The sequence below is a fragment of the Kogia breviceps genome, chromosome 8 (assembly GCF_026419965.1).
Source record: "Kogia breviceps isolate mKogBre1 chromosome 8, mKogBre1 haplotype 1, whole genome shotgun sequence".
NCBI classification, from domain to species: Eukaryota; Metazoa; Chordata; class Mammalia; order Artiodactyla; family Physeteridae; genus Kogia; species Kogia breviceps.
The window spans coordinates 5,921,625-5,934,177 of NC_081317.1; the positions used below are offsets into that span (position 1 = coordinate 5,921,625).

Genomic DNA, 12,553 nt, shown 5'->3' on the forward strand with positions numbered 1-12,553 from the left:
AATGAAATTGAGTTATTTGTAGTGAGGTGGATGGATCAAGAGTCTGTCATACAGAGTGAAATAAGTCAGAAGGAGAAAAGCAAATACAGTACGCTAACATATATATATGAAATCTAAAAAAAAAAAATGGTACTGATGAACCTAGTTGCAGGGCAGGAATAAAGAGATAGACATAGAAAATGGACTTGAGGACATGGGATTGGAGGGTGAAGCTGGGGTGAAGTGAGGGTAACATCAACATATATACACTATGGAATGTAAAACAGTTGGCTGGTGGGAAGCAGCAGCATAGCACAGGGAGATCAGCTTGCTGCTTTGCGATGACCTAGAGGGGTAGGATAGGGAGGATGGGAGGGAGGCTCAAGAGGGAGGAGATATGGGGACATGTGTATGCATATGGCTGATTCACTTTGTTGTGCAACATCAACTAACACAGTATTGTGAAGCAATTATACTCCAATAAAGATCTATTAAAAAAAATTTTTTTTAATGGATAAGCAACAAGGACCTAGTGTATAGCACAGGGAACTCTGCTTAACATTATGTAACAACCTAAATGGGAAAATAATTTGAAAAAGAATAGAAAAAAAAAGGTAGTGTATTTAAGTGGACAGGAATCCATGGATGAGCCATAAAATGTATTCACACACACACACACACACACACACACACACACACACACAAAATCAATCAGTGTAATTCATCATATTGACAACAAAAAAGAGATAAAAGTCATATGAGCATCTTGATAAATGCAGAAAATTTTGATAAAGTTCAATACCACTCCTGATTTTTTTAAAAAAAACAAATAACTCCTACCAAACTATTAAAGAAGGAAACTTTCTAAATCTGCTAAAATCTATCTACAAAGGACCTATAACAAGCATCGCAACTAATGATGAATTATTGAAAGCTTTCCCCCAAGACTGAGAATGAGACAAGAATGCTCACCATCACTACTCCTATGTGACTGGAGAGCCCAACCAGTGCAAGGAAGCAGGAAAAAGGAACAAAAGGCAGAGGGATAGGAAAGGAAGAAATAGAATGTAAACAATCCAAAAGAATCTAAGGCTGACTCCTAGATTTAATAAATGAAGTTAGCAGGACCATGGATATATGATCAATAAACAAAAATCATCTGAATTTCTATAAATCAGAAACAAACAGAAATATAATTTTAAAATTACTGTTTAAAACACCATCAAAAACATCAAATACTTAGGAATAAATCTACTAAAAGATGTGAAAGACCTTTTAGCTAAAAACAGCAAAACATTATAGAGAAAAAAAATTTTAAGACCTAAACACAGAGAGAGATATACCATCTTCATGGATTGGAAGACTCAACATTATTAAGATGCCAATTCTCCCCCAAATTGAACAGTAGACTCAACTCAATCCCAATCAAAATCCCAGCGTGTGTGTGTGTGTGTGTGTGTGTGTGTGTGTGTGTGTAGACATTTATAAGTTGATTCTAAAATTTGTATAGAAATAGCTTAAAGTAGCCAAGGCATTCTTAAAAAAGAAGTGATGGGATCTTCCTTCTCAAGATCAAGTTATAAAAAGACTGCTTTCATCTTGGATTCTCCCTCTCCCTCCCTCCCAGAAAGCTTACCCTGGGGGAAGCCAGCCACCATGTTGTTAGGCAGCCCTGTGCAGAGGGCCACATGGTGAGGCCGCCAAACCAAATGAGTGAGCTTAGAAGTGGGTCACCCCTGGCCAAGCCTTCAGATGAGACCGCAGTCCTGGCCAACAGCTGATGATCATCCCAGTTTACCTAATACAGAGTGGTTTCCCAGGACATGGGACTTTCAGCACTAAATCCGGACAGTCCCAGGCAAACTGGGATGGTTGGCCACCATCCTGACATCTTGGCTGCATCCTCATGAGAGACCTTGAGCCAAAGGCACCCAACAAAGCTACCCAACAAAGTACCCAAATTCCTGATGTTTGTTCTTTTCAGCTGCTGTTTTGCGGTACTGCAGTGTACAGCAACAGACAACTAAGACAGCACTGCACAGAAGGTGATGGTGAAACGGAGGATGCACATACAGCAAGGTACCCAACTTCAGTGCTCATCAGTGAGATGCAAATTAAGATTACAACAAGCTTTCATGACACGCCCACCAAAACGGCTGACATTTTAAAAGACAGAGAACACCCAGTGTCAGCAAGGATGTGGAACAATGGGAGCTCTCATACACCACAAGTGGGAGCAGGAGATGGTACAGCCATGTTGGAAAACTTCTGGAAGTATCTACTAAAGCTAAACATACACACATTCTATGTCCCAGCAATTCTACTCTTAGATCTATATCAACAGAATGCATCATCCGTCCACCAGGAGACACATACAAGAGTGTTGGTAAAAAAAATGGTCAGAAGAACCTAGGGGCAAGACGGGAATAAAGATGCAGACCTACGACAGAATGGACTTGAGGACACGGGGAGGGGGAAGGGTAAGCTGGGACAGAGTGAGAGAGTGGCATGGACTTGTATACACTACCAAACGTAAAATAGACAGCTAGTGGGAAGCAGCCGCATAGCACAGGGAGATCAGCTCAGTGCTTTGTGACCACCTAGAGGGGTGGGAGGGAGGGAGATGCAAAAGGGAAGAGATATGGGAACATATGTACATGTATAACTGATTCACTTTGTTGTAAAGCAGAAACGAACACACCATTGAAAAGCAATTATACTCTAATAAAGATGTTAAAAAAAAAAGAGAGCCAGTAAAAATAAATAAATAAATAAACAAATAAAGAGTGTGTGTAGCTGGACAGGACCATGGGAGTCAGTTCTCTGCCAGCAACAGAGGCCTCTGTGGGCTATCATCCTGCACTTAACAGAAATCTGACTGGGCAAAAAAAAGAAACCACGTTGGAGCTATTGATCAAGACAGCGGGGGCTGAGGTCTTCAGCCACCCCAACGGAGAAAAGATGAGAAACTCCTGTTCTCCCAGGCCCCTGGCCCTGGCTAAGAACTGGGATTTTCATAGTGTTTTCAACCCAGGGGAAACTTCTATTCAAGTAAACTCTCAGGCTGAATCTGGGTATATAAAAATGACAAAAACAGAGGATCCCTGGCTGACGTGAAGGCCCTGCCTCCTAGGCCTCCCCTACTAGCTATGCTCCAACTGGGCAGACCCCGATTCCCCCCGCCGGGAAACTCAGGTACTTATCTGCCAACCCCAAGTGTCCTGAGGCTGGGTTTGCCCCTTGTCCCCCACCCCAGGCCCCAAGTCCCCCTCCACTCACCTCAGCTCTGGGCCTTGGACTATACCAGCCCGTCGTAGAGGGACAGTGCCTGCACGATGGACGGGTCCGCCTTGGATCCTTCCTGGAACTCCTGCAGCGTCAGCTTCCCGTCGGCATTCTGCAAGCAGAGAGAAGAGGGTGAAGGTGAGAGACATCCAACCTCCCAGGACGGGGGCCTCTGCCCTGGGCCCTGGACACTCCCTCCCCAAGCCCAGCCCAGGGCTCCTTCCAAAAGAGCTTCCACAGTTAAGTCAGGAGGGAGGCAAGGCTGCTCATTAGGTGGGAGGGGTCAGGCATAGACAGACGCAGGCACCTCCTGGCTGGGTGACCTTCGGGCACGCGGCCCACCTCTCTGGACCCTTGTTTCCTCATCTGGAGGCCGGAGGGACTCGAACGGCTTCTTCAGGGCACGGAGGTGAGCACTCCTTGAGCCCAAGCAGTGTAAAGTGTTTGGCAGACTGGAGGCACCCGATAACTCCCCAGTTATCATCCTCACTGCTGTTCATCCCCACGGAGGGTGTTAATCCCACAGCGCTGAGAGCCAGATGCACTTCTCTGGGATCACCCTTGGGAGGGCATTTAAGCCATCCCCCGGGAGACCTACGAGGAGGCCAGACGGAGCCCACATAAAGGGGCGTTAGTGGGTCTCTTGCAGAAGGAAATGGTTTGGGCCAGAATCCCTTCCCCTGGAGCATCTTGCAAGGAAACCCGTGAGAGCAAAAGAAAAGGGCCTCAGAAGCCACCCACAGCGTGCACCCAGAGAGAGAGAGATCGTGACGGGGTTTCCACAAGCTCCGCAGGCAGACCTTGAGGGTCGTTTACCGTGAGCCCCGCTCATGCTATGCGTGCGCTTGGTCTCATGGGGTCCTCACAGATGCTCTAAGAAGAGGGGCTGCTCTGCTTTCTCTGGTTCCTTTAGGTGTAAGGTTAGATTGTTTATCTGAGATGTTTCTTGTTTCTCGAGGTGGGATTGTATTGCTATAAACTTCCCTCTTAGAACTGCTTTTGCTGCATCCCATAGGTTTTGGGTTGTCGTGTTTTCATTGTCATTTGTCTCTAGGTATTTTTTAATTCCCTCTTTGATTTCTTCAGTGATCTCTTGGTTATTGAGCAGCGTATCGTTTAGCCAAAGAGGGGCTGCTTCTTACCACCATTTCACGGGTGGGGATGCTTAGGTTCGGTCACCTGTCCAGGGCCCCCTGGCTGCTGACTGGGTAAGCCAGATTTACACCCAGTCTGACTACAGTGTGGACTTTGCTTCCCCAAATAAGGGATGTCTGAATTGGGGCTGGGGGGGATTTAACACCTTGGTGTTAAATAACACTGATCCACCCTGTGAGAAGTTAGTATTCTCTGCCTCACTCTATGGACACATCTTCTGATTACTACCAGGAGCCCAGCATGGTCTGAGCCTCTGTGTCTTTACTGCCTCTCTGACATGTGATCTCACTTTTTTGTTGTCGTTGTTAAAGGGTGCTCGATCTTTATCTATCTTAACATTTTAATTTAAAGTCCTTTCTTAACCTTGACCAAACCGACAAGATATAGACTCTGACTTATCAACCACTGTTCCTCTAACACATGGACTCAAGACTGTGCCAAAATACAGAAGCTTCACAGAAGATTTTCTGAAAGGGCTTGTTATTATTATTTTTTTTAACCTAGCATAACTTAATTATAAACTCTTCTTGCAAAACACCATAATTGAATAAAATACACTGAAATGTGGAACCTGATTTTTCCTAGTAAAGCTATCAATCAAAGCAAAACACAAGCTCATTGCAGAATTTTTTCGATTACTTCTTTTTGCAAGTGAAAATGAACACACATAGGATATGATTAGGTAGCTATGAAAAGGCTGAATAGAGAAGGGAAAAGTGTGATATGAAATACAAGGCAATGATATAATACCAGAACAAGTTCAATTTCACTTCTAAACTGATTGATTGATGCCTCCTATGTGAGAAGCACCGTTTTAGTGCCTATGGAGAACATTAAAGCAGAACGAGATAGTCTTTTCTTTCGGCCGCTTGAATCTTGTGGGTTGAAGTGGCAAACGCATCTTATTTGAAAGGGCCAAGAGAGAAAAAGCGTCAATTCAATTCTCAATATTCAATGGTTTAAGAAATTTACAGATACCTGAAGATAATCTGGGAGCAACAATGACAATTACAGGTAATTGAAATAAGGGTAATACGGCAAAAAAAACCCTCTATCATATTTAACATTGCATATTTTCTGACAAGAGGGTCTTCTGAAATCTCCTGTATTGTTACTCTGTGTGTCATGTATTTTTATCTCTGGTAGCCTTCAAGAATTTATTTATTTATTTATTTATTTATTTATTCGTTTATTTATATTAAGGAAGTAAGGCCTCAGGCTCAAAGCTTTCAGGGCAGGCACCTGTACCTAGCCAGAATGTAATAATAAGCCCAAGGTCACTGTTCATTTGAATTCTTTTATTGAAGGCAAGCAATACTGGGTTTCCTTACCATCTTGATATCAAATTCCAGTTTAAAACAAAGTTATTTCCAGTTTAAAAAAAAGTTTGGTATAAACAAGGGCTTCTTAACCTGGGGTCTGAGGACAGAATTCAGCAGGCCTGTGAACTAAAATGGGAAAAAATGAGGTCTTTCTTTTTGCTAACTTATAACTGAAATTTAGCTTTCCTTCCACAGTGAATCTAGGTAACGATCTCCCACAGAACCAGCAGTACCTGTGACTTTGTCAGCTGTGGGGATCGAGGCATTTTTATAACACTCCACGGCTGCTGTAGGCATCACCTGTACATATCATCGATTCGAAATTGTGGGGTGGTTAAACCACTGTATCTCATCATCCTATGTGTTCATAAAGAAGCTCATATACCACATCACAAATTCTTTAAAAAAATTTTTGATAGCTACGTTCCAAAATAGCTTCCTTCTTAATCCTGTGGATTTTATCTGATGCACTTAAAATCATTACTCTGAGAAGTCCACAGACAACTTCTCCAGAATGCCCAAATTTCTTGTCCATGGCAACAAATTTAAAAGGTTAAGAACCTTGGGACTTCCCTGGTGGCGCAGTGGTTAAGAATCCGCCTGCCAATGCAGGGGACACGGGTTCGATCCCTGGTCTGGGAAGATCTCACATGCCGCGGAGCAACTAAGCCCGTGCGCCACAGCTGCTGAGCCTGCGCTCTAGAGCCTGCGAGCCACAACTACTGAAGCCCGCGCGCCTAGATCCCGCGCTCCTCAACAAGAGACGCCACCGCAATGAGAAGCCCGTGCACCACAACGAAGAGCAGCCCCTGCTCCCGCCACAACTAGAGAAAAGCCCGCACACAGCAACGAAGACCCAACGCAGCCACAAATAGATTAATTAATTAATTAATTAATTTTTAAAAATAAAGAATCTTAGTTGATCAAAGAGAAAGTGTTGGAGAAATTTACTTAAAACCCTGGATGTCTGAAGGGGACGGCTGCCAACCGGACCAGTGGACGTTACACCAGGTGTGCTGCCTGCCTCGAGCCAGGCCCCTTGGTGGTCAGCGGCGCCTACGGGGAGGGGTCTCACCTTGTCCATCATGGCGAAGATTCGGTCCACCCTCTTCTCGGGGGTGTTCTCCTCCTCGGGGAGTTCCACGGTGTTCCCCTGCCAGGGACAGACACGGTGGGGGCTGGCTCCTGGCACTCTGGGCTTTGGGCCCTTTCCCCCCAAATCTGCTCCCCAGACCTGGGCGGGTTCCAGATGAGGACCCCTTCGGCCTCCCACTCGCCGCAATGTCCCCCGCCATCTGTAATTCTGCTCCGGAACCTCGCACCCACCACCCTAGCCCGCAGATGCGCTGAGAGGCCCCAGGCGGTGACCCTCGCCTGGCCAACGCTTGCCCGTCTGGGGAGCAGTCCCACGGGGGTGCTTCCTCTGGGACAGGCCCAGCCACTAAATCTGATGCCCCTGCTGCCTCCCCCTACCCCATAGGACCCGGGCCTCTCACCACCATCTGGTAAATGGCATCCACTATATCCAGCATCTCGTTCCTGGTGATGTAGCCATCGTTATCCAAGTCGTAGAGCTTGAAGGCCCCTGCGGTCAACCAGCCAAGGCAAAGTGACCCCCGGCCCGGGGCAGGGGGTGCTCCCCTCCCACACCGCACCACAGCCCCGTTACTCATCCAATCAATGAATATTTACATCAAAACAGACGGGACACGCGCGAACGCACGCGCACGCGCGACAGGAACACGTGCGCCGTTTCAACTAGGGTTATTAAAAAAAACCCTAAATATAAAAAGGAGGGGGCACGGGATCTGTGAGAGCTGAGGCTGGAGCTGGAGCTGAGGGAGGGAGGGGACCCCAGGAGGAGCCCTAAAGGCCCCCCTCTCCTTCCCCATGCCCCGGCCTCTGCCTCCTTTCAGCCCACTTCCTTTCCACAATTACACTGTATCCTGCTGGGATCAACTTAGAAAATAAAATAAGATGCCTGGGGAGGCGAGGAGGAGCTTCTACATAAATAAAATCCTCTTTTATGCCTAAAAAGAGAAAGAAGAAGAAACTGCCGCGTTTTCTCGGTGCCGATGCAAAGCAGTGAAAGTGTCTCAGTGGGAAGTCAGTTCTGGCCCAGCTGTTTTCATCTTCTCTCCAGGTTCCCTCTGGCAGCAGCACAAGCCTGCACACTCTCCCCTCTGAATCCTTCTCTCATCCCTCCTCAGGGCCTCGCACGTGCTGTTCCCCTGCCTGGAACCCTCTTCCCTCCTTCCTCCCGGGCACCTTCACCCTTCCCAGCTCAGCTCCCGACTCATAACAGGGTCAGTTCCCCTCCTGTTGGTTCACACTTCCCTCTTCCTGCCTCGGCTGCTGCAGTTTTCTGGGATCTTCTGGATAAGGTCCCTGAGCTAGACTGACAGCCGCGAGGGCAGGTGCCCGTCTGTCTGCTGCACCTGTGAGTCCTGGCCTCTGCCCAGCACTGACACGTGGCCGTGTTTGGCCAACATCTGTTGGGTGAACCAGTAAATAAGTGAATGAATGAGATCAGTCATCAGAACAGCCTCCTAAGTGGTGGATCCAGCCCTGGAACCAGGCCTTTTAACTCCACGCTGTCCTGCACGAGGTCCCGTGTCTGCACCTGCTCGGATGCCCCTTTGCTCCTGCCCCATCTGTCCACGCATCTAAGGAAGACACGTTCCTCCTGCCTGGCCTCCTCCAAGAAACTGCCTCTGACCTGGAAGGGCAGGACATCCGTGCCACTCTCAGCCCCAGACAGATGACCGGGCCCAGGTAGGTGGCCTCCCTCCCGCCGGGGACCGCCCAGTGGCCGCCCCATAGAGCCCAGCGGGCAGGACTTACACCGCAGCTTCTCATCCAGGGTTCCCCTCGAGGTCACCGACAGCGCCTGGATGAACTCAGAGAACTCAATCCGCCCGTCCTGCGGGAGACAGGGGAGTGGGGGTGGGCCTCGGTTAGCGCTGAGTCACCTGGTCAAGCCGCACCTTGGGCAGCAGCAGGTCCCAGACACCCAAGCGGAGAGTGCAGAGTGCGGGAGTGACGGGATGAGGGTCAGGAGAAGGAGGGGGAGGGGGGGTTAGAAATGGGAAAAGAGGACTCCCCTGGCGGTCCAGTGGTTAAGACTCCACACGCCCAATGCAGGGGGCACGGGTTTGATCCCTGGTCGGGGAACAAAGATCTCGCGTGCTGCATGGTGTGGCCAAAAAAAGAAAAAAAAAAAAAAAAAACAGGGAAAAGCCAGGCAGGAGGGACAGGGAAAAGGGTGAGGCCAAAGGGAGAGCCTGACACTCCACATCTCGTGGGAGGAAGAGAGACCACCAGCACACATGACCCTCTGGGCAGGAGTCACCAGAAACCCCTTTCTCCTCGGCCTTGAACCACAGGCTCAGGGGCTTTAGAAAAAGGTGGGGCTCTGGACTGTACAATCCTATTTATTTTGCAAATAAGGAAACTGAGGTCCAGAGAGGCCAGAGCTCTTCCCAGGGCCAGGCAGTGTGATTGTCAGCTGAGGCCACCTGCTGAGAAAGCCAGCCAGGGCATGACGGAGCAGAAAAAATCCGAGTGCCCTACGGCGTGAAGCGTGGAAACAAGTTACAGTACGTCCACCTTGAATACAAGTGAGCCAGGAAATATGCCAGCGTGGCACGGAGTCTGGAGGACTGCAGATGCCCCAATGGTGGATATGCCAACGGTCAGGGTGGCCGTCACCAGGAAGGGACACGTGGCAACACGGATAAGCCTTGAAAACACGATGCTCCGTGAAAGAAGCCAGGCACAAAAGATCCCATATTATATGATTCTCAGTTTCCTCATCTGCAAAATGGGGGCAATTAAAAGGCATCCCTACAGGTAGTTGGTTGTAAGGTCTCACTAAAAATAATCCACAGAGCAACGAAGCCCGTGCACCACAACTACTGAGCCTGCACTCTAGAGCCCACGAGCCACAGCTACCGAGCCCGCGTGCTGCCAACTACTGAGCCCACGCACCTAGAGCCCATGCTGCGCAATAAGAGAAGCCACTGCAGTGAGAAGCCCGTGCACCGCAACGAAGACTAGCCCCCACTCGCCGCAACGAGAGAAAGCCCGTGTGCAGCAACGAAGACCCGATGCAGCCAAGAATAAAATAAATAAATAAATTTATTTTTTTAAAAAAATCCACGTAAAGAGCGTAGTACGTAGTAAATGTTCAGTAAATATCAGTTACGATTATAAATCCTGTTATTATCCCTGGAGGCATTTGCATTTTGTGCTTGTAAGAAAAGGGTCAAGGTATACATATGTGTGCACGTGTGTATCCATGTATGTCTGTGCGCATGGTATGTATGTGCACACACGGATCTCTGTGGGTTCCTTGTGCACGTGTGAGCTCCTGCAATGTACATACGTGCATGCATTTGTGTACAGCATGAGTGCATGTATGTTTGTGTGGGCGTCTGTGTACAAGCACGTGTGGGTGTGCACACGTGTGCGTGCGTGTGTGTATGTGTGTGTGTGAGTGCACACGTCTGTGTGTTCCTTCTCTGGAATGGAACATCAATCGTGGGTGTGGAGCCGTGCAGGCTGCCGCAGGAGGGAGGGGACTCCGGGCTGGCACAGCCCCCAGCTCACCTTGTTTTCATCAAAGACGTTGAAAACAAATGTGGCGAACTTGGTGGGGTCTCCAAACGGGAAGAACTGCTTGTAGATCTTCTGGAAGCCCGCTGCATCCAGCTGCCCGCTGGGGCAGTCCTTGATGAAGCCTTTGTACCTGGAGGTAGAGACCAGGTGAGAGAGGGTAAAGGAGACTCCAGCATCACCCACCAGCTGGGAGCTCCTGCCCAGCGCCCTGGAAGCCTGCTGAGTCCCTGTCCAGGGAGACAGTGCCACACGGGGATGTGAGCACAGGCCTGAACTCCACAGGCAGGGGCCTATCCCACCTCTGCCTCTCGCTAGCTGTGTGACCTGGGACAGGTGGCCACACCTCTCTTAGCCTCATCTGTCCCGGAGGGATAAGAGTCACTCGGCCACTCGGCCCCCTGCTCTACACAGGCGACTAAAACAAAACTTGCATGAACGACCTCCCCGCAGTCCCGCTCTCGCACTAGGTACTCCCCCCTCCCCGGCCCTCTCCACTGAGCCCCTCCCGGAGCCAGGCGGGCTGGTGGTGCTGGTGGCGCTGGTGGGCAGAGCCACCATATGGGGCCGGCAGCTGGCTCCTCCCACATGCCTGCACCCCCCCAGTGTGCACACACCCCGCTCCCCTGCCTCTGTTCCCGGAGAACTGCGTCAACGAGGCGGGAGCCGCCCAGCAAGCTCGGAGGGCATCCTGGTGGGTTCCAACTGGAGCTGTCCACCCTGCATTCCCAGTGCTCAGGGACCCTCCAGATACCCGGCCAGCTGATGGCAACATGGCTTTGCAGCCCAAATCCCAGTCCTGCCGTTGGCCAGCTGCATCCTCAGGCAGGTGCCTTCGCCTCTCTGAGCCTGACTCTCCTCCTCTATAAACAGGGACCGCTATCACATCCATCTTGTGGGGACTGCGTGAGATGATGACGTAGCATACTTGGCACAGGGCGGGACATAAAAAATAAGCAATGGCATGATCTTTAGTATTATGACCTCAGTGTGTTCTTTTAAATCAATTCAGAAGTTGGCTCCTGCGTGTAGCTTGGCAGCTCCAACCAGGACATACATTCCTCTGAGGAGGATTTCCAGCACAAAGCGGGGCTAGAGAGAGGGGTCAGCTATTATCAGCTACCAGCTGCTACCTCTGCTGGGAACTTTGCAAACCTGATTCTCCTGGAACACCCATAGCAGCCCTATGAGCAATGTACTATGATGAAGCCCCCCCCCCTTTTTTTTTTTTTGGCTGCGTGGCTTGTGGGATCTTAGTTCCCCGACCAGGGATTGAACCTGGGCCCCAGCAGCGAAAGTGTGGAGTCCTAACCACTGGACCGCCAGGGAAGTCCCAAGCCCATTTTAGAGATGAGGAAACTGAGGCTTTGAGACGGGGAGCTCTGCAAGTCCTTGAAGCCCAGACTGGAGCTGAGGTGGGGTTCGAAGTAACCACTGACGGGGCCAGACGCTCAGAGACACGGGCTCACTGACGACGTTCCCCCCCACCGCCCCACTGTTCTCTGGTCTACCCAGGGCCCCTCTCCCGTCACGTCCCGGGAAAGTTGCTGGTGGCGCCGTGACTGAGGGCCGTACACACAGGGAGCACGTGGAGAAGCCACTGTCCCTCCACCCATCAGAGAACAAGCTAAGGGGCCCAGGCTGGGTGAAGGGACACGCAGGGCACCGGAAGTAGGGATCCTTGGGAATTCTGGGGCCTAAGTGATCAAGGTCAGACGTCAAAAGGAAAGCAAGACAAGACTCTTGCTAACACGTCAGCGGTTCCTTAGGGGTGAGGGCGAGGCTGGGAGATGGAGTGAGGCGTGGAGTCGGGCTGCCGTGGCCACCCACACTCCCGCAGCGCCCCCGGTAAGCACGAGGCTGTAAAAAATGGCTGGGCCTCTGCGTGCCTCCCCACCCACCCCCTGGGGCACCTCGAGGGGCCAGAGGCCCAGGGAGGCAGCCCCGGCCCAGTAACCAGATCGCTGTCCCCTCTCACCACCGCCTGTACCTTTGACAACAGCCCCGTGCCGGGCACTGGACTAAGCCCTCGTGGGCAGTTCCTCCACAGTCGCCACTCAGCCCTGCTCACTGGGTTCAGTGATCCCCATTTCACAGATGAAGGCACTGAGGCACAGCGGTCAGGGCCCCTCCCACAGCAGGTTCCAGAAAGGGACTCGGCCCCGCCGGGTCCCTCCCCTTGAAGCCTCCTTCCC

At 50.4% G+C, this 12,553-nt stretch overlaps 1 protein-coding gene across 4 annotated transcripts in view; it reads right to left on the bottom strand.

Annotated features, from left to right (window-relative positions):
- NCS1 (neuronal calcium sensor 1) overlaps nucleotides 1-12,553 on the bottom strand; it is a 60,948-nt gene that overhangs the window by 13,906 nt on the left and 34,489 nt on the right. For 3 of the 4 annotated variants that reach the window (XM_067040493.1, XM_059072026.2, XM_067040494.1), the window contains exons 3-7: nucleotides 10,353-10,491; nucleotides 8,586-8,664; nucleotides 7,238-7,326; nucleotides 6,817-6,894; nucleotides 3,259-3,376 (exon numbers count right to left, since the gene is read on the bottom strand). In XM_067040493.1, coding sequence (XP_066896594.1) covers nucleotides 3,278-3,376; nucleotides 6,817-6,894; nucleotides 7,238-7,326; nucleotides 8,586-8,664; nucleotides 10,353-10,491 — 484 coding nt within the window. In that variant the 3' untranslated portion in view covers nucleotides 3,259-3,277. Of the gene's footprint in view, nucleotides 1-3,258; nucleotides 3,377-6,816; nucleotides 6,895-7,237; nucleotides 7,327-8,585; nucleotides 8,665-10,352; nucleotides 10,492-11,112; nucleotides 11,271-12,553 lie in introns of those variants that run through there. The other variant, XM_067040495.1, reaches the window with a different exon arrangement.